The sequence below is a fragment of the Talpa occidentalis genome, unplaced genomic scaffold (assembly GCF_014898055.3).
Source record: "Talpa occidentalis isolate TD23 unplaced genomic scaffold, MPIMG_talOcc4v2.1 talOcc4.13, whole genome shotgun sequence".
Taxonomy (NCBI): Eukaryota; Metazoa; Chordata; class Mammalia; order Eulipotyphla; family Talpidae; genus Talpa; species Talpa occidentalis.
In genome coordinates, this window is record NW_023601322.1 from 52,121,442 (window position 1) to 52,144,538 (window position 23,097).

The 23,097-nt window shown below is 35.3% G+C and overlaps 1 protein-coding gene across 6 annotated transcripts in view; it reads right to left on the bottom strand.

The window, feature by feature from the left end:
- Window positions 1-23,097, bottom strand: part of SPIRE1 (spire type actin nucleation factor 1) — a 174,345-nt gene that overhangs the window by 19,988 nt on the left and 131,260 nt on the right. For all 6 annotated transcript variants that reach the window (XM_037508869.2, XM_054694224.1, XM_037508868.2 and 3 more), the window contains 4 exons: window positions 21,690-21,776; window positions 20,129-20,258; window positions 5,939-6,111; window positions 2,731-2,821 (listed from right to left, as the gene is read on the bottom strand). In XM_037508869.2, coding sequence (XP_037364766.1) covers window positions 2,731-2,821; window positions 5,939-6,111; window positions 20,129-20,258; window positions 21,690-21,776 — 481 coding nt within the window. The remainder of the gene's footprint in view (window positions 1-2,730; window positions 2,822-5,938; window positions 6,112-20,128; window positions 20,259-21,689; window positions 21,777-23,097) is intronic.

Consider the following 23,097-nt stretch of genomic DNA (forward strand, 5'->3'; position numbering starts at 1 on the left):
TATTTCCCTATTTTTTTTCTTTTGCTATGGTGCGCCTGTGATATCATATCCAAAAAAATCACTGCCAAATTCAATGTCATGAAGCTTTTGTTCTCTATGTCCTTCTAAGAGTTTTATTATTTTAGGCCTTATATTTAGGTCTTTGATCCATCATGAGTTAATTTTTTTTTTTTTTATAGAGGCATGTTATTTATTTATTTATTTATTTATTTATTTGTTTGTTTGTTTGTTTATACATGCACTGGGTACAGTCAGAAGCGCGGGAGGGTGAGAGAATTCACCAGAGCCAGAGCGGGGTGCAGAGCAGGCAGAAGGACCGAAGTACACTGCTGAGGGGAGCAGCGGGCGGCAGGAGAGGTCTGCGCGCCATGTGGGACCCTCCTCCGGTGGCTGGGGAGCAGCCGGGGATCGAACCGGCACCACAGATATCGTGGGCAGCTTCGCAACCCAGCGCTCAACCGCTGCGCCACCGGGGAGGCCCCATCATGAGTTAATTTTTATATATGGTATTGGATAAGGACATAACTTCATTCTTATGCCTGTGGAAATCTAGTTTTTCCAGCAATATTAATTGAAAAAGACTGTTCTTTCCCCACTGAATGAATGATCTTGGCATATTTGTCAAAAATTATTTCACCATATAAAACCTGGAAACAACCCAAATGCCCAAAAATAGATGACTGGATCAAGATGATGTGGTATATATACATAATGGAATACTATTCAGCAATCAAAAAAGATCAACTCATGCTATTTGCAGCAACATGGATGGAGCTAGAAGGAATTATGCACAGTGAAATAAAGCAGTAGGAAAAGGAAAAATGGTTTCACTTATAGCTGGAATATAGGGGAACCAAATAAGACATTAGTGTAAAAAAAGAATAATAATACAAAACACAACAAAACAAAAACAGACAATTATAAATCAGAGACATCCTGCAGGGAAGGAGGAAGAAGAGGGATCAGAGGGAGGGAGGCAGGAGCACAGGCGACTGTGGTGATGGTGCATGGGTGCACTGGTGAAAGAAATTCTATGGGGACTACACCTGAAGGGGAGAGGGGAAGAAAATAATGTTAAAAAATGAACAATGATGTAAAAAATAAAAAAATAAAAATAAAATAAAAAGTTATTTCACCATATATGTGACAGTTTATTCAGTATTCTATATTCTGTTTTATTGGCCTATCTGCTGCTCATGCTGATACCACACCATTTTAATTATTATAGCTTTGTAATAAGTTTTGAAATCAGGAAGTGTGAATTCTCTAGTTATGTTCTTTTTGAAGATTATTTTTGTTTTGTTTATTATGAATTGCTTTAGAGTCCATATAATTTTAGGACTTTTTTTTTTCTATTTATACAAAAAATGTCATTTTGATAGGAGTTGCATGGAATCTATAGATCACTTTGGGTAGCACTGACATTTAAACAAAATGTCTTCCAATCCATGAGAATGGGATGTCCCCAAAGCCAATCACTGATCTCAGAGTGAAATTTCTGTGAAAAAGTCCCCTGTCTCTGGTGATAAACATCTGAAATTTTCTTGATGCAAATTTTAGTTTAGTTTTACTATTATTATTATTTTTAGTTGTGTCTATAAGGGGAGAGGATTGACCCAACCTCCCTATTCTACCACATTGTGGGTGGAGTTGGATGCTTTTCTAATATTTTTGTATATGCTGCTGTTTTTCATGTCCTAATAGCTGACTTTTCCAGGTGAAAAAGTAAAAACTGGTGGGCATTTAATTCCCCTGGATATCACTTCAGTTAGGGGTAGTAGATGGGTGCTTGCAAGAATGCAACAATAGTTGTTTGTTTCTTTGTCTACACCTTTGGAACCAGAAGCAGCCTTCAGCACAGATTCCCAATATTTGAAGAACAAGGTTCTTTTCACCCACTCTGGCCTGTGAAAGCTATGTACAATCTGCTTCAGTAGTAGCATACAGCTGCTGCCATGTGGCTGGGCTTGGGGGATGAGTGGCTGCCACTGTATTAATAGATATAAAATTAATGAAATTTTCACTATATTTAGATATAAAATTATTGAAATTTATAAAATTAATAAGGTTAATGAAATTTATCCAAGTATTTCTCTAGAAGTTGTAAGCCTGTAATAGACTCCAGAGTTCCAAAATAATTACATCAGGCATATTCTGCCAGTATTACTGTTGTCTAGGTAGGGAGACAGATTCTGGGTGCTTTATCTCTGACATTTTCCTAGAATCTGCTCCCTTAACATATAATTTTAATCCTTTATAAGATCTTATAAATGAAAAGAATTGCTAAAAGTATTTAGAAATCACTTAACTTTAGGTTCTGTGTACAGAACCCACTGCATGAAGATTAAGAAAGGTGTTTTCACTACCTACACAGGTTGTGGGGAATGGATATAAGTATACATGTGTATGTGTATTAGTGATTAGTTTGTGCATCTGGTTTAAATTCAGACAAGAAAGTAGTTACTTTCAAATGTACACAGAGATAGTTTACTTATTCTCTACTTTATGATCTGTAAACCCAAAGGAGTATGAGGCCCACTTATCAGGTTATGTCTACATGATGATGTCATTCTAGGAAAATAACTGATTATTTCCATCCCTGAAGGGTGAAATTCCAAGTTCACCTCTCACCACTCCAAACAATCACAAGACAATTTTGGACTCCCTATTCTAGGTCAAGTGTGTTTTTTACCGTATCTGGAGCTAGTTCTTTGCACCACAAATACTTACTCTTCCTAGTGGACACAGCTTCCAGTAAGGGGTCCTCCAGGAAGGAGGGAGACACACTGCTACTGCTGGCTGACTTGTGCAGCGTTTCCTCCTGAGAAGGATATGAGCAGAAAAACACCTTCAAAGATTCCTCAGACATTTTTCTTACATGCTAATTAATAATATTTTACTATTAAATATTTACTTTGACACAAGGAAACAAATTCTAATGTCAAATGTTTAAAGCAAATAGAAGGGAAACTAGAAGGGATTTAAAATTAGAATGCCTAGGTGTGTCCTGGATGATAACGACACTCCACAAGTTTAATTATTTATAAAAGATGGTATATAATGCCATTTTTTTACTTGGAGTTATTAGAAGGATTAGATGAACTAATGCATTCAAAATGCTCAATATTAACTGGTATACAATAAATGGTGATCAATATCATTATTAGTGGGATATTTAATGCATTTATAAAAACAGCAGACTGGAAACTCCACAAGGGTAGAGAAAAATATCTACATTGTGCTAAATGAGATTTAAATTCCTATTACCAGTGAGAAGAAATCATCTTTGTTTTAGACTATACTAAAATGGTATACAGTATTTTTACATGAGTAAAAATATAAAATTTATTTTACATAATTTACTATCTATTATGTGACAGGAGATATTTTATTTCCACAATATTTCTAGAAAATGGCTGAATATTTTTAAATACAAAAGAAAGAAAATTATATTAATGTTAATCTATAAATATGTAAATTAGTGAAAATTCTCTCTGACCTACTTAGTTAAGGTGACATGAAGAATTAGCTATTCACTAAAACCTGGCCTTACCTAAAACCTGCTGCTGAAAGCATTCATTTCAAACAAGCTAGAATACAAAGGATCTGGTCAAAGAACAGAAGAAAAAGGCTGTGTAAAGCACACAGTTCAAACAGGAAGGTTTGAACAGTGACCTCCACACTCTTGATATTTAACACGAAAACAAATCAAGCAAAGTAAGTAAAGCCTCTACTTCAGAAATGGTGTAGGGCAGACCAATCTCCAGAAAAGCTAGCAAACAACTAGAATGATCTGCCTATACAAGGTCAAAAGGAAATAAAATCAAGAGCGTCAATTAGGAAAAGAAAAAAGGAGTCACACAGTATTTCCCAAATAATTATGAGGGTACTATCTTGACTTAGACAGCAAACACTATTCCTCTGCCTCATACACTTAAGCCCACCTCCCTAGAAACATTTTTCAGCGACTAATTTTGCAGAACTCTGAAAACAAGTCCACACTTTCCATAATATTCCTGCTTACTAATCTGAACTGTTTCCACTGTGAACAGTAAAAAGCCTGTCCTGGGACAGGTTGGGGGAAGGGAAGTGAGTCAGTAGGAGACAGAAATGGTGGGACACTGGCCCTATTCAGGGTCTGCTGGGATTTGCTCCCAGAAGCTATGATGGTCCTCTGTTCATGTATGCCCACCTAAGGTAGCCACACCCAATTTTCTGACTACTTGAAAACTAATTTTCACCATGGTTAGTTTCTGCCCCAGAAGAATCAAAAAAACACTCAGGGGACTTTTAGAGGTCAGATCTTCCATGAGAATGTGTTTATGTGGGCTCTGGTTTGCTCTTTGCCCTGTCATGTCTATTCCCATGGAATAACACTTTCTGCTTGTCTGAAGAATTTGATGAATCTCTGACATCTATGGGTATCAATCAAGTCTTTCCTAGTGCCTGGCCTGGTTTCTGAAATTTGCTTCTTTGTATTGCTCTTAGTCACTTGTCTCTGACATTCACTAAGTTAGGCCTTTTCTAATCCCATGTTGTGACCAGTAACTCTTAATCAGGTCCTGCTTATAATGAGGTCATTTTCAGAAATTCAGCTGCTTCTTTACTGCTGCTTTGCTCCAAAGGTAAGCACTCCCACCAAAGGCTGCAAGAACTGTCTCAGAGGTCGGTCTGAGAACTAACTCACTGTATCTGACCTTCACTGGACTTCTTTTCAGAGGGAAGCCTAGTGAAGAAGGGAAACCTTGCTCAGCTTCCCTATGGCTATAATCAAAGCTTATCCTCATTTTAAAAAAGTTACTAGATAAGCAAAGATTATTGAAGATAAATCAGAGACACTGAAACTAGATTTCTAGGAAGAGAAAAAAAGGGTGATGGAAAAAAGTTCTGATGTGAATAAAAAGACTTCACGCCACAATCTAGCATATTAAAGTTTAAAGGCTAAAAGAAAAAAGAAAGATGGCCTGTCATTGGGAGGTTTAGTTTAGCAGGGATTCTGTTACTAGAAAATTATATGATTTTTAAAAAAAATTCTTTCTTTACTAGAGGCTGTTTTTTCATTGAAAATTAATGATGTTGGAAAACATTTTTAAGATACTTTCCAGTTTAATATTTTTAAAATCAGACATTCTCATATACCACTAGCAGAATACTAGCAGGTTTATGAGATATGTAGTCTTTGGCTTAAAACCCAACTCTAATCACTCACTGATTCTTTATCAGTTTAAATTCAAAGTAAGCTTTTCTGTAATTGTTTCCTTATCTTTTACATAAGGATCATAGGTATTTTTAAGGTATTTTAATTAATTTAAAGCAATTCATTTAAATTCATTTAAATGAATTTATAATACATAAAGTATAGCACAGAGTTCTGTAAAAAGGAGGTATTATAGCTTTCCTGGCAATATGTTTCAACACTTTTAATAGCTTATATTCTTTAACCTAGCAGATATACTTCTAGAAATAATCTGAGAAACAATTCAAAACAAAAATGTACCATACTATATTCACAACAGTATTGCTGTTTATAATGGGAGGAAAATGGAAATAACCTAAATGTTCAAAAATAGGGGATGAGTTAAATAAAATATGGCAAATTACTGTGATGAAAGGCATCAGGTTGGAAAATAGTATTTAATCAGAAAAGTTTTTCTGCCATTTCTAGTAAAAGGGCAGATTAGTAACTATTTCTAAAAGCCTAAAAAGTATAAAGTTTCTAGGTCACTACTAAGTTTAACAACTAGAAACTTCCAAAAGATAGCTATTTCAGCTTGCAGATAATGCTTATTATTTAATTTGTATTTAACTATTTAAACACACAAAGCTCCTGGGTAAATCTAAAAGAAAAAATCAGTTTGCTCATTTTACAACTTGAGTTCTTAAGCAACAGCATTGGCATCCTGAAGTTGGCATCTAGATTTGTGAAATGAAACCTCACCTCAGAGTCAGAGCTGTCCAGTTCAGCCAGAGTTGGGGCTTTGAGGAGTTTCTTTCGCTGTACAGGCACCTGTTGTTCTGCACTTAACCCATTTTCTTTTGTTTGTGATGTTAAACCTCCATTTACCACCGATGATTCTACAGTGTTCTTTGGAGATCCAGGAGTAGTTACATCTGATAAAAGAAAGGCAAAAACTCAATTTTTTAATAAGCCAAGAAGGGTATTCACTAGGTCAAATGCACTTTTTCCAAGTACCTATACGTGGAAGCACATATCAGGTGACGCAGTATTTCCAAGTTATGTAAATACAACACAGGGTTTGATACCATAATGCCTATGTATAAAAAACATTTTTGTGTGATATTGAGTATTAGATTCAACTGAAGTTTTAGGTAAATAATTATATATTTATATTTCGCAGATTAGAATTGAAAACCAGAAGAATTCCTACAGATAACTAACACTCTAAGTTCTTTATTTTCCAGATGAAGAAACTAAGGTCCAGAGAGGCTTGTTCTACTTTATTGTCTCTGAAGAGCTAGTGACTGATGGACAGAAATAATGGCATGCATAAAGGCTTACTTGGCATGTGGCTGTAAGATATGAAAATAGTTTGATTTAAAAATAGCTAATACTATAATCTATACTCATATAAACACATTACATGAACACAAAGACTCTGGGATATATTCCCTTTGATAAAGCTGATTTAGATGATTCAGACCTCAAAGCTGTTGGGGAAGCCAATACAACAAATGGAAGAAAGGTGGTAGTATACAGTATAAAGTATATACTATAGACCGCAGAGTATAGAGTGCATACAGAGCATATTACATAGAGTACAGTGTGCAGAGTACAGACTATAGAGCATAGAGCACAGAGTATAGAGTACAGCATACAGTCATGTCTCTTAATGACGTTTCAGTGAACAACCTACTTATTCTACAGTGTCCCAATAGGCTACCTACCACGTAGCCTACAGCCTAAGTGTGTAGTAGACTTTACCACCTAGGTTTGTGTAAGAATGCCCTATGATATTTGCACAATGACAAAACTGTTTGACACCTTCTTCAGAAAGTATCCCTGTCATTAAATGACATGCTTGTACAGCATAGAACACAGAGTATAAAGTATAAAGCACAAAGGACAGAGTGCATAGTATAGAATATACAGTATAGAGAGTAGAGCCTACCTATGGTATATAGTGTACAGAATACACAGTATATTGAATACTAAGTGTAGAGTATAGCATAGAGCATAAGAGTATAGAGCAGAGTCCAGAGTATGCAATACAGAATACATACAACAGAGTAGCGAGTACAGAGCATGGGTTTATACAGGGCATACCTGAGTGACAGAGCACAGGGTAGAGACTACAGTGTATACAGTACAGACAAGATAGAGTACAGAGAAAAGCTGAAGCAGGTTTGGATACAATGTTTAGTTCTGCTTCTAGTTTGAGCCTGAGTAAGTTACTGAGCCTCTTGTTTCCTTATATCTAAAATGGTGCTAACAAAGACACAGACTTTTTGTGCTAATTAAATAAGTTAATAATTGCATATAAAAAATTTAATACTGTACAGAATAAAGGCAGGACACAATAAATAGTAGTGATTATTAACAGTGATTCTCACTTCCATTTACAAGCAAGTAGCTAAGGCTCACATGATTTAGCCGATCACATAGTGTATGCCAGAGCTGATATTTGAATCTTTATCAGTATGGATTCTAAAGGCTTTCTTTTTTGTACTATAGCCTGTACTCTTTCAAGGCAAGAGGAACTAACTTTCTTCAGTATCTAAATGAAGAGTTAAATACATACTAAGCTGAATAACTACTAAATCAGAATATTTAAAGTAAAAAAGTGAAGCCACTGTGTAATTTAAGTACAGACCAGCAGCATCAACTAATCTTTGCAAATAGAACAGTCTCTTGTAGCTGAGAATAAATGGACTAAACAATGCTAAAATGACAAAGACATGATTAATGCTCTTTAAGTAGGGCAAAGTATATAAAAACAGAAGTTATTGTAAAATATAAAATGTATTTATGTGTATTTTCCTCTCAACATACCTGACATACAGAGGAGGATTTCTCAATTTACCTGACATACAAAGGAGGATTTCCAGGAAATAGAATCATGCAAATTATTGTTATATATGTAACATAATAATTTCTGCTTATTTTTAGACATAAAGGCCAGAGAACATGCTTTTGTGAACTAGAAGGGTTTAACTGAATAAACTAGGAGGAGGAAAGAGAAGACTGATCTATCTGTTAATCATTTATTTAAATTTTTTTTGAGATTTATTTTTATTTATTAATGCATAAAAGAACTGGGATGTAGGCCAGAGATGCAGGGTGTAAGAGGAATCACCAGAGACAGACTGGGGAGCAGAAAAGGCAGATCTACTGAGATACATTGCTGATGGGAGCAGGGGGCGAGACAGGAGAGGTCTGCTGTACCCTACGTGTGTCAACTCCCTGGCAGGGATAGAATTCAGGCCTCAGTGGCTGGCAATAGCTTGATAGCACTAAGACTTTAACTCATGCGTCACCAGGGAGGCCCTATTTATTATTAGGTAGCTATAAAAAAAAACACCCACAATTAGAGGAAAGGGTATGCTGCAGGAACAAAACAACAAGGCAGCAAGTTTTCACACAAATTATAAAGGTTGAAATCTTTAAATTTTACATGTAGTGTTTTGCCTATTATTTCCTTCTATATATTTTATGGTTTCAGGTCTTATGTCTAGTTCTTTAATCCATTCTGAGTTGGTTTTTGTGCATGGTGTGCGGTAGTAGTCAAGCTTCATTCAAAAGAAGCCATTCAATCTTCTTGACCATTGGTGCTTCCATCGTCCAAGCTGCAGAGAGATCACTAATATCCAGAGAACAATGAAGGACTGGACAGCACTGAATTATCAAAATTATATGCAATTACACATTTAGGAAAATACATGTTAGAATTATTTTCAATAAATAATGTTGAAACAAACAAAAAAAATCTGTAAATTTTTCATAAGGATATGTAGGCAAAGAGTAGACTACTAATAGGAGAATAATTCAAATATTTTTCAGAAAGCAAAGGAGGAAATTGGGCTAAATATTATTTAAGAAAAAAGATAATACATATTTAAATGTGGGTGTAAAGAAGTATATTTTAAAAAATCTTATTCTATAGTTTTATTTTATATGCTTCCTCGAAAACTGTTCATATTCTTAGAGCTAATCTTTCAAGAGAAAGTACACATCTTGCATCCCCCATAGCAATCTGTACGCCAGTCAAGACTCCTGCCATTAGCACTCCCAAACTAAAGGGATAATGAGAAGGATACATATTTCCAATCTACCAAGTCAGAGCTTCCCCTAAGGTGGAATCATCAGCAGTGCATGGAGAACAGTGAAATAGTTTTAATGGTTATATATTTATAGTAAAATTTCAGGAAAAAAAACCAGATATAATATGATTTTATGGATGTTTTTGCCTAAGAAAAAAATGTTAAAAACTTACAGTAGATTAAAAAAATTCAAATAGTACTGGTGGCACTTTGGCTGACAAAAATTATGAGGGTAGTATATGAACTGAAGTTTAGGGAACACTGTTAACTAATAGTGGCTGCTCTGAGTTCATTTCATTCTCAAAGCAGGGAAAATGAGAAATTGCCTTACAACTCTCTATACTATAAGAATGATAACTATGTTTGAGCTTACTTACTGAAACTACTGAAATAAATACCTTGCACTAAATTCAGGGATTTGAGATAAATGGAATTAATCAAAAGATATGGAACAGTCAGGTTTCAGGATATCTCCACATATGATTTAATAATGTGTGTGATTTTATTACAAATTTGTAATAAATATTAGATATTTGTAAAAGGTACAGTCAAACATATTTTGAAGAGATATTTTAAAATAGTTTACCATTAGTTAATCAAGTACTACATGTAGTTGCTGATGACATATTTTTCTGTTCAAATGAATATATCTTTATTATTAATTCAATGTATCAAGTGAAAAAACCAAACACTTGGGTAAGACATTGTAGTTCTGTAGCATATAAGTTAGCATTTCTTAAGAAAAAAATGGTAATATTGATACGTAAGCAAAATATTTGAATCTGAGATATAGTTTTAGAAGTCACATACATACATAGATTCTGGTTCAGAATCTAAAATGTATAACCATGATATTAAATGCTTTGTATAATAAATGTGTGTGATAAATATATCCATCTGCTACCTTATTGAGTTAGAAGAAATATGACTGGGATACAAAAATTACATATTTAATATTTTCACTGGAAAAATAAATAACACTTACCTTAATGTTGAATGAATGTTAAGATTTCCTCTGAGAATTAATATTTCTAAGACATACCTAGTAGTAGGACAGCTTCATTATGTCTTTTTCTATACATTAAGTTCAGAGGCATTAGCTGTACTACACGTTTAAATGTTTACTCCTTAGTTTGTTCATTTTCCAACTTAGAGAAGAAATATAATCTAATTGTTGTATTCAGAAGAATGGATCAATCTTTCCATTTATAATTAGGAACAATTTGATTAGTCAAAATGAAAACATAAAAGTAGTATAAGAAGTTGAGAATGAAGTACATGAAAATCGTGAAGTATACTAAGATACAAAACAAACTATAGCAAATGATAAGCAGTGAAAGCAAATGTAAATTCTTTGCTACTCTTTCAAGATCAAGGAGGTTAAGTACCAAGAGCTTTTTTTCCCAGCAAAACCCTATAAGAACACAAAGCACACATATACAATGTGTGTGGGCATGCATGTTGTCTAAATCAGCCATCTGTGCCTAACTTGTATTAGACAATGGTCAATGTGGTTAGGTGGCCAGTCACTCCCATACAGTCTAATAGACAGAAATATATTTAATATTTAGAAGAGACAGAGTGTCTGTAATATATATTGCCAATTTTTAGAGATTGATAGGAAACACAAGTTTCAAAACATTTCATGTGTCAAACATTTCTAAGTTTATTTTCCAGACCAAATTTTTTACAAGGTAATTCTGCAAATGGTTGATAAAATAAAAATTATCAAATGAATAAAGAAAATATAAAAAGCTCTTCAGTGGTCAAAGAAGTTGACTGTAAAATATTTATCTGAGTGTTCTGAAAATGCAAATAATAGTCACACCTCAGAATTAAAAAAATAAATTTAAAAAACAGGAAGTAGGTAAGCAGTTGGAAGATACTCAATAAATATTCATAGACAAAATATGATACTAGAACTCTATGGCTCTTTAAATAAGGTATGCCAATAATACTTTGAAGTTTAAGAGGCACCCTATGGAATATAAAAGAAAATCCTGGAAGACAATATTGGTACCAGTATCTTATCTCCTCCTGTATTCAAAACCGTAGCTTCCAAAATTAAAAGTTCTAACTTACACAATATTTTTTTGGAATTAAGTTGACAATGAAAATTTGCTCAGAGAGTGTTTATTTTTTAAATTTTTTACAAAGATTTATTTATTTATTTATACAAGCACTGGGTACAGTCAGAAGTGCAGGAGGGTGAGAGAATTCACCAGAGTCAGAGTGGAGAGCAGAGCAGGCAGATTGATGAAGTACACTGCTGAGGGGAGCAGTGGGCGGCAGGAGAGGTCTGCGTGAAGGGTGAGGCTGGGATCAAACTGGCGCTGCAGAGGCTGCGGGCAGCTTCGCAACCCAGCGCTCAACCGCTGTGCCACCGGGGAGGCCCCAGATATAGTTTAAAAACTCAATTTTATATATAAGAGGTTGATTTTATAGATCAAATTTTGTCATTAAGAGTTACTTAATATAAGGTCATAATGCTCTTATATTTTATACTCTTTCTTTTCATTAACATTATATTAGATTAAAAAATACAACATAATGATTTAATATTTGTATATATGTGAAATGATCATGATAAGTTTAATCACCACACATACTTACAAAACTTTTTCTTGTGATGAAAACTTTTAAGATTTACTCTTGTGATTTTATACCTTCAGTCAGCATTCAGAATTACATGCACTAGACTACATCGACAATAGTGTACAAGGACACAATAGATAGCTCTTGCCCATGAGCTGAGTCCTGGAATTCTCTGAAGTAGCTGATGGTTCTGAATTTAGCTACTTAAGTAACTGAATGCTCTAGAGAGCAAGTAGTGTCAAAGCTTTGTTTCTTGAGTTTCCACTACTCTCTTTAGGCAAAGTTCTCTTTTAGGCTTTGACATTACTGCTTTAGAAGATGTGGGTAAGTGATAGTGACCATAAAGTTGGACAGCCATTTTCCATAACTAGAAGTATGGCATAAAATGGTTCTTCCACAATTCCTCCATAAGCAACAGATTTATTGTAGCTGAAATTTTAAGTTTACTGTTATCAAATATGCAGAATGCTTTATTTTATTGACCACGACTTAGAACGAGCCTTTCAATTTTCTTTTTTGACATATTTGAACAAGCAGATGAATGAAATGCATTTGACAGAATTCACAAAACCCATGTCAGGTGTGAAAGTGCTTTTTTTTTACCTGACAAGTCAAAACTGTAAGACATGCTAAGTGGCCGCATTGCTGAAAAAAGAAAACAATAAAAAGAAAATAATTCAGCTGTTAGGAATATACAGGGAGGAGAAAAAGGGGAAGATTAAAGAAAACCTGTGGAGTGGTACGTTTTGGACTTTAAGGTAAAAGGTAACAAAAAAACTCTGAACTACAATAAAACCATGAGACTGTTTCATTTTTATCACTAAGACTTGGAGTGAACAATAAAAGAAAAACATAGCTTTTAAAAGAACAGGTTAAAAATAACAGCACAATAAAAATACAAACATTTTAAAGAACCAAAGTATGGGATTTTTGATTTAAATAGATCAAATTTTTAAAAGGCTACATTTTAAAACATGATTTTAGGGAAAACACAAAATCTTTAAGATTTTAGAATAAATATGGACTTTAATAATTCATTTCAGGATGAAAACTTGGTTCTCTACATAAAGGTGAAGCATTTTATAAAAATATCTCATTCAGAAACTAGGAGCATTGCAATGCATCAGGAATTATTGTAGGCAATCTAGCAGGTGAGAGAGAGGTCTCAGGAGTCAAAATTTGAATCTCAGCTTTGTCCCTTACTAGAAGTGTGACTCTGGGTTGAAAATTAAATGACTTTGGACCAAAAAAGGGGTACTTAGAATAGCATGTGGCACATAGTAAAAGCTCATTAAATTTCTTAAGAATGAATTAATATTTCCTTTCTTGTTGAAATCATTTATTTTTTATTATATATACTAAAAATTACTGAATTATATGCTCTAAATGGGTGAATTTTATGGTGGGTGGGTATATATCTCAATAAAGTGGCTTAAAAATAAGCCCACACTAAATTTATAGCAAAGGAGCCAAGTGTATACAACATCATTTTGTCTCTTCAACAAATGGCGTTAGGAAAAATGGACAAACATGCAGAAAAATGAAAGTAGATTATTATTATCTCACAATATGCAAAAAAAAACCCCAAAAAACCAGAAATTGTATTAATTTCTGTATTGAATGTAACACCTGAAACCATAAAATACATAGAAGAAAATATAGGCAAAATACACCACAATGCTGACTTCAGGGATGTCTTTGGGGACTTAACTACAACAACTAGGGAAGAAAAAGCAAAAATAAACATATAAACAAAAAATAAGCAAAGCAAATATCAAACTAAAAACCTTCTGCATAGCAGAAAAGACATCTTACTGAATGGTAGAAAATATCTGCACATCATTCACCCTACAAGGGGATAATATCCAACATCATTAAAGAGTGCATACAAAAAGGAAAACAAAGAACCCAAGAAAAAATGGGCAGAAAATCTAAACAGACACTTATCCAAGTGTATGGCCCAATAGGCACATACAAAATACTCATCAGCACTTATGATCAGAGAAATGCAAATCAAAACCACAGTGAGTTATCACCTCACACGAGTGAGAATGGCCCACATCAAAAAGACCAGAAACAACAAGTGTTGCTGAGGTTGTAGGAAAAAAGGAATCCTTCTACACTGTTGGTGTAAAGTAGACTGGTCCAGCTATGATGGAAAACAGTATGGAGATTTCTCAAGATTCAAAAATAGATCTAGCAACTCCATTCCTAGGTCTAATCTACCTGAAGAAAACAAAATCACTAATTTGAAGGGAAATATGTATTCCTATGTTCAGTGCAGCACTACTAGCGTTTTACATACAAATTATTCCTTTAAATTGTTTCATAAGAGCCAAGTTATAGAAACAATGATAAGGGCCCACCAACAGATGAATGGATTAAGAAGATTAGTATATAAACATGATGGAGTACTTCTCAGCTGCAAAAGGAAAAAAAAAAGGGATAAAATATTGCCATTTGTGGCAACATGGATGGAACTAGAAGGGATTATGTTAAATGGAGTAAATCAAAAGGCTAAAGAAAAATACTGGGCAAATGGCATATAAGAAAACAAAGCAAAGGAACAGATAAAACTAAGTCAAAACAAACCCTGAAACTTGACTTAAGAATTGAGGTTACTAGAAGGGGAAGGGTAGAGAGTGGGAAACAAAGAAGGTAAAGGGACTATGCTGGAGGATTACTGACAATTTGGTGGTGACAATTTTGATGGCATGCTTATATGCATCTGAAGAGGTGTATACCACTAAATCATATACAATAGTAAACAAAGGTTACCTCAATTAAAAAAATACAAATAAAAAATGATTGCAAAAATTTGATGAATTTGGATATTTATGAGTGGGAATTACCTATTTTCACTGCAGTTCCAAATTCTTACCAGTACTTTGATGCACCAGAGAGAACATGTATTCTGTAACCTAGGTTAAGTTTTCCCACGATCATTTAGAAACTGTCCCCTTAAACAGGGAAGCACTGCACTTCAGATATCCTAGTGGTCATTCCTCTTTTTCTTCCCTACAGGTAGTCTTCAAAACCTAAATCACCAGTACTTTCAAGATTCCCCAAAAACGAAGTAAAGCATTATCTCTAAATCTCCCTCACGCACGCCTTCCCTCCCTTCTGATTCCTCTTCATATTAACAAGTTAAGATGATTAGAGATGTTAATTATTTTTCCTTGTGTTTTTCTCACCATTCTATTTCACAAAGTCTGTATTGGGAAACACTTTGTCACCTAAAAGCCATCTGACTTCCTAACTTCTGATTTCTGAAAGTCTGAGGTCCTGGAGGTGGGGGGGATCATGCTTAGTAGGGAGGACAGGTGCTCTTGTGGTCAGAATAGGGTCCAACTTCTGGTCTAGAGTAGGATGAGCACACGCTTATCTGGCGGAATGCCTCCCCAGTTTATGTTTTTCTAAACTGCCTCTAGAGTTCTAATACCCAACTTTAATAGAATGTAAATATCTCCCACTGTGTTTTAGGGAGATGTTTTTAAACGAGCAATTTATATGTATTTTATGTACATAATAATACAGCAGCATTAAAAAAAGTATGTGAAGGAAAAGTAGTGGGTTATATCTCAAAAAATTAAAGAAGTCAAAATCTTATGCAGATGTTGTTAAAAGCAGTCAGTGAAGGGAATGTGCATCTTAGATGGGGCAAATAAAGCAACTATTTGTTAATATTCATAGTTATAATATGATTACCAGGAAATAATTCCATCTTAATATGTATAGGATGTAACTTTCAAATGAGCATCTGACTGAGTTTTAGTTGTCTCATAGGAAAGTGGTTAAGGGTTTTATGTTGAAAATCCTAACTCACTATTCCCCAAACTCTGCATTTCTAAACTTAAACACTGTTTATACCAGATTGCCTAATTATGTATAGCGAATAAAATACTACAATTCTCAAAACACTCTTCATTTTTCTCTAATATTTTCTTACTCTGTTTTTCTCTGACATATCAATGTATGATTAAGACTGACTAAGAAAATGAAAGAAGACTGCTGCATAAGAAAAGGGTGCTACTATTTCTTGGGAGAGGAGGTTCAGATCTTTGAGCTCTATATACTACAAAGAGAAAAATAATCAGCATCACAGTAATAAATGCTTAGGAAAAGATGCTTTTAAAGGAACAATTTGTGTTTTAAACCCCAAATCTCAATATAGCATGAGATGTTTGGAAAAAGAAAATGATCTGATCTGAACAAAGACTGATACATAAGAATATTAATTTCAGACTTAATGAGAAAAAAATAGAAAGAGTCTGTAAAACAATAGGGAAACAGGTAAATAAAACACAATTCAGTGACACGTTAGCATATTACGTCCTAACAGTATTTTCAGTCATGTAGGAAAACTGTGCTCCATTTAATAATACACAAGAACATTCACAGCAGCTGCTTCTGGCCACTATAAACTTACGGGTAACATTTTCTTCTTTAAACATTTACTCATTTCTCCCAGTTCTACAGTGGGTTTCTACTTGCAGTTACATAGAGGGGAAAGGTTATAAACACTTATAATTCTGCCAGCCTTATCCTAGCCAAAATTCCCAAAGCAAAACTGTGAGAATTCAAGAAGATTCTCATAGAATGATCACTTTCTAGACCAACTCAATTCTGATTGTTGTGAAACAACATCTTGTAAGGTTAAGTAAAACCATAAGCTATATTCAACATAAAATTGTGATTTAATTTTTCTAAAGTAGGGTTCCCATTAGTTAGCATATAATTTGTTTAAAATGAAATGGAAGAATATGTGACATAAGTTTATTACTCTTCCATGTGAGTCTCCTTTTGATGCTTACGAGGATTGCTAGTGTCTCTTAAAATGCCCCAACTGACCTCATTTAATGCATTACGACTGACTTTTGTTAACACTTGCATATGTCTCTTGCAATATGAATATGTATGATACTCCAGAGTCACTTTTTTGTAAGCATTTAGGGGCTATGCCCTGTTCATGTCTATACCGTGGTAGCTGTCACGGCATTTAAATGAAAATAAAGATTCAAAAAACTATTGGAAAAATGAAGGCACTAAGATGTCAAATGTCATCAAAATCATCCAAGCACATTATGCCTGTCTTGTTCCTTTCTCTATTATTTGGTGCTTCCAATGATGTTTACAATCCTTAAGCCTAATTATTCTTTACTCCTGTAAGTCATGAAGCTCACTTTTTCTCATAGCAACATATTGTTTTTACCTGATAAGCTTTTCCTTCTCAAGACATAATAATTAAAAATACATAGCCTTAAACTGTCTTATGATACCATATTCTTATTAATTTTTTAAAAATATAATTTTAAATTACTATTCTATAATGCCATAGTCATACTTTCACTTTTTTTTTCCTAATTTATTTTTGCATAGAAGAACTAGGTGGCAGGCCAGAAGTGCAGTGAGTGAAAAGATTCACCAGAGACAGAGTGGGAAGCAAAACAGGCATATTACTGAAATATACTGCTAAGGGGGGGCATCAGGCAAGACAGGAGAGGTCTACTGCACTATATGTGGGTTAGCTCCCTGGCTGGGGATCAAACTCAGGACATAGCCATAGCAGTGATAGTGCTGAGACTTAACCCGTAGGCCCTATTTTTACTCTTATTCTTAAGGCTGTGTGTGCCCTTTAGGAATCCAAGGAAAGCTGTGAACTATCTCTCCAGAAATACATACTTTATAAAACATACTTTTTAATATATATTTCAGGGGATTAACAGATCATCCTCAACTTATTCAAGGACTTTCAGAACAAGAACTCTTGCTTGGTTCACAAGATATGTATGTTTTGGATCATTATCATATAAATTCTCATATGGATTTGTTACTTACCATGGCTTAATCATTATTATTATTATTTTTTAAGATTTATTTATTTATACAAGCACTGGGTACAGTCAGAAGCATGGGAGGGTGAGAGAATTCACCAGAGCCAGAGCGGGGAACAGAATAGGCAGAGTGAGGAAATACACTGCTGAGGGGAGCAGCAGGTGCGGCAGGAGAGGTCTGCACACCATGTGGGACTCTCCCCGGTGGCTGGGGATCGAACTGGCACTGCAGAGGTTGCGGACGGCTTCGCAGCCCAGCGCTCAACTGCTGCACCACCAAGGGAGGCCCTTAATCATTATTTTTAAGAGACAACACTTGTTGCTATAAAAATTCGGTAGGGGAAAACTGATATAATCTTTATTACTCTGTATGTAGCTTTGTAACTGGAAGGTACATTATTACTTCAATACCTATAGGTGTACATTTCCAGTTTAGGCCCTATACTAGGAACTGGGCACACAATAATGAAAAAGACAGACATGTGCCTTGCTGTGATGGAGGTCACAATATAACAGAAGGGCTTAGAGTCAAACAAAGACAATAGATTTGGAGTGAGTGAAGAGTTCAGGCTGGAAGCAGAGCGAGCAGTCAGAGCTGATATGGTAAACTAAACACGAGAAGATAAAAGTCTGGGTTAGAAGAGTATCTACCGTGCTAAAAATGGAAAACTAGAAAGATGCAGAAGTAAAATTCAACAGAGCACAGCTGTCAGATATCAGATTTAAAGATGATGCTGGGCCTCCCCGGTGGCGCAATGGTTGAGCACTGGGCTGGGAAGCTGCCCGCAGCCTCTGCAGCACTGGTTCGATCCCCGGCCACTGGAGGAGGGTCCCACATGGTGCGCAGACCTCTCCTGCCGCCCGCGGCTCCCCTCAGCAGTGTACTTCGGTCCTTCTGCCTGCTATGCTCCTCCTGCTCTGGCTCTGGTGAATTCTCTCACCCTCCCGCGCTTCTGACTGTACCCAGTGCTTGTATAAATAAAACAAACAAATAAATAAATCTTAAAAAAAAAATAAAGATGATACTGAGGTTTTGTCTTGGGCACACTGAAATGCTGACATGCTAGGTTTGTCATAGGGATATGAAGAGGGCCTATCTAGCAGACAGCTGAATGTATAGATCTGACTTTTTGAAAAATCTGTGCTGTAGATTGGGAGCTGGAAAGTAGCCAGGAACAAAAACACTGGAAAAGAATACAGTTGTTCAGGGAGGAGTCCAGAATGGAAACACGAAGGACCAAGAAAAATGTGAAAGAGGCAGAAAAAGATCAAAGGAGCAAACCAGAAGAGTGTGGAGTCACAGAACCGGTTCCCTCCCTGTTTAGGTGTCACCATAATCTATCTTACCAAAGAAAGTTTCTCTAAATTCTTTGGATATCTTTAATTTTACAAACTGGAGGGGAGCTGTATAATCAAAACCATTTTATAATATGATCTTGCTATAAAGCAAAAATGCTTACAGTACACATTAAAAAATTAAATATAATAAATATAAAGGAAGTTTGGCAATAAATACTATGAGATAATGATGCTTTCACTATATAACACCACATCTTTAAACCTGTATTTAAGATAATGAAAACTTGAAGTGAACTACATATAATCTATCATCTATATTTCAAAAACATTTATTTTTGTATATGTATTAGAGTTTAAAAATTATTTTGACACAATCCTATTTAATTCTTAAATAAAAGCCATAATAATGGTTTCGAGGATTCTCTTTTAAATAGAGGTAACACTGGTTTACAACCAGGATATGATTTAGAGAAACTTTATCCCCCTTCTAAAGAAGAAATCAGTGCTCAGAGGTAAGGAAACTCTCCTAAAACTACAATCTAGAGACTGTCAGGGTTTTCCACTATGCCACGATGCTCTAATGAGCATTCTAATGATCGAGTTCAGTATTTTATAGGGAAAATAATTTCACTTATTTTATAATTTTCAAGTATAAACTTCTTTTTTAAAAGATTTATTTATTTATGCATACAAGAACTGGGGTACAGGCCAGATGTTCGGAGGGTGAGAGGATTCACCAGAGACAGAGTGGGGAGCAAAACAGGTAGATCTACTGAAACACACTGCTGAGGGGAGCAGTGGGTGAGACAGGAGAGGTCTGCTGCGCCATGTGGGTTGTTCCCTGGCCTGCTGGGGCATTGAACTAGTGCTGCAGAGGCTGTGGATTGCTTCATAGTGAGGTGCTTAACCCCTTGCGCCACCAGGGAGGCCCCTCAAGTATTAACTTTGAGTTTTGTGTATATGTGCATGCGAGGGGGTGGGGGCTGGGAGGGAGGAATGATAACAACACCGACTATCTTTACTTTGAACCATTACACCATTATGTTTTTACTGGACTAACTGCATAAAGATTTATTTCAACTGATGATTCCAGCCTGGGAATGTGTGAGCAGATGACTCACCTAATCTGCTACGTCTAATCTCTTCTGGTGATACAGGCCGCAGCTTTCTTTCTGCTTTGATTTCTTCTAATATTCTCTCATGGAGACTCCGTGGCCGGGGTGGAGTGGGTTTCAGTTTTCTGGCTGAAGCCTTGAAAAAAAGAAAGTAAAGGATAGAAACTTTAGTCCTTAAATAATTTTTAGTCATACAGTATTATGAAATTATATTTATTGGTTGCAACATTGCTTGATAAAAGACTATTTTCAAGTCATGATTGTAATTCCTAAAACAATAGGGAGATACCTGGATTTCATTGATGTAGTCATCTGTGCTCAACTAATTTGAAGAAGTCAGTTTTGCTAAAGTTACAACTATGTTCCCCATATGCCAGTATGATAGTCAATCAATGATATGCATACTTTATTATTGTTTTTGAAACTAACATTTTTTAGTAAGTTAAGTCATTACAACCTCAGATTAACTTCATTCTTTAGTTGAGGAAATAAAGGCTCAGGGAGGCTGGATTAAGTTGCTTGGAGACATGTGGCTGTTAAATTGTGGACTTAGAATGCAAATCCATTTGACCCCATGCTCTTTCTGCCCTACCATAATTTGACTTCTTAAAATCATTTCCTAGAGGCCTTATTCCTTATTTTGAAAGATTTATAAGAGAGATCATTAATCATGCTATAGATGTACACAAACTAGGAAATGAAAAACTTTCCTTTTCCAGATAATACATAGGTTTGAGAAGCTTTGGTGAGCACTGGTTATTGAGCCAAGGGAAGACGACAATAGAGAAAAATGAAAACCAACATTCAAACCAGATGAGCATATTCTCATTCTAAGGTCACTTTTAAGAACCTATTAACAGAGGAAGATAATCAAAAGAAGATGTATATCAAGGTAGATTACATCCTAAAGCAATCAAGGAAGGCATCAGCACTGTAAAATAAATCAGAAGGGCAATTCATACCAGGAACTATCTGGTACTCTATTTAATCATTATTCTAGGAGATATTTGACTAGATTTTGTAGAGGCATGTTTTTTTGTTTTGTTTTTTTTTTATAGAGGCATGTTTTTATTTATTTATTTATTTGTTTGTTTGTTTGTTTGTTTTGTTTATACATGCACTGGGTACAGTCAGAAGCGCGGGAGGGTGAGAGAATTCACCAGAGCCAGAGCGGGGAGCAGAGCAGGCAGAAGGACCGAAGTACACTGCTGAGGGGAGCAGCGGGCGGCAGGAGAGGTCTGCGCGCCATGTGGGACCCTCCTCTGGTGGCCGGGGAGCAGCCGGGGATTGAACCAGTGCCGCGGAGGCCACGGGCAGCTTCTCAACCCAGCGCTCATCCGCTGCGCCACCAGGGAGGCCCTAGATTTTGAAGAAGAGTCCATTGTTGTGTTGAATAACTATTTTTTTTCTGTGACTTAATGTCATTATAGTTGGGCTTCATCACTCTGAAAATAAAAGCTGAGTGTAAAAATTAATCCCTGTAGGAGCTGAGTTCTAGACATCACGCCCTACAGCAGAATATTCAGTATGTGATCTCCAGTTAAAAATAATATTTCAAATTACATACTGGATTTAAAGGAGGTCTTGACCTGATGAAGTCCAGGATGATCTCATGGGCACTTTTTTTTAACCGAGGGGGAATATCACCATTCACCTGGAAGAAAACAAAAAGTGCAAGATCCATGTGACTTTATGATTATCATTGCAAGTGTCTATAGAAAATCACTTAAATGTAATTTGCCTCCACCAAGGATGCATTTCAAATCAATAAGCCCAAGAGTGAATAGCTGAGTGATTGAGAGCAAAAATAAGTATGCAGTACTGAAGAACATCCAAGTTTACTATAGTTTTATCATTTTGAGAAATTATATATGAGACACATCCCTTTCACACACAAAGTTTCTAAAATTATGAATGTGAATGGAGAGGCTGGATCCGTCTCTGACTCCTGCTCTAACTAACATCCTCATCTTTTAAAACAACATGTTACAAAAAAAGAAATTAAGAAATTTAATAAAACCTCAGAAACACCACCAAAATAACAACCTAAGCTCACATCCTGACAACTCAGAATGCACAGTTGTCACCATTTTGTTACATTTACTTCCCCGTCTTATGTGAAAGAGGTAGGTACTGATATATGAAAAATGCTATGTATTTTCTTCTATCATGTTTTGTATGACACATGGATGAAAACAGAAATATCAACAAATTATAAATTTAAAATTAATAAATACTATAACCTTCTCAAAAGAGAGAATTAGCATACTATTTTTATTAGTGAACTGCTTGAAAAACCTCTACAATATTCACCCCCACCCTTACTTTGGTGATCTACCCTTTACTTACCTCACCCTTTTCTAATCATTTTATATTATCAATTTTATTGGAGAGGAAAAAAAGGTAACTAGTCATTTCTCTAGCATCAGTGGCTGACTTTTTCATTTTGATAGCTAAAAACCTTTATCTTCATAACATTATTGAAAAACGTCATGTAAAATTTTAATATTATTGTGAATTTGATAAAAACAGGTGAATTGGTGGTGGGAATTTCAATGGGGACTATACCAAGATGAGAAAGCATACATTTTTCAGTTTCTTTCTCCCCATTCTCCATCTAGGATACCTATGATTCTTATATTTCCTTATCTCATGGTGTCAGATAATTCTGAAAAGTGTTCCTTCATTTTTTCCCCTTTGTATTTCTTTTTCCATTTTGATTGTTTCCCCATTTGTGTCTTCAAGCTCATTGATTTGCTCTTCCATTTGTGTACTCTACTTCCTTGGCTTTCTCCAGAATTTGTCATCTCCATTGATCTTTATATATCCTGTAATTCTATTATTATTATTATTATTATTATTATTTTTTTTTTAATAAATTTATTGTTATATTCCCCATACAATTGCAGCCCCCCCATTCTGACCCCAATCCCTCCCCTCCCACCCCCGCCCCCCTAAAAGTGTATCTGGTTCAT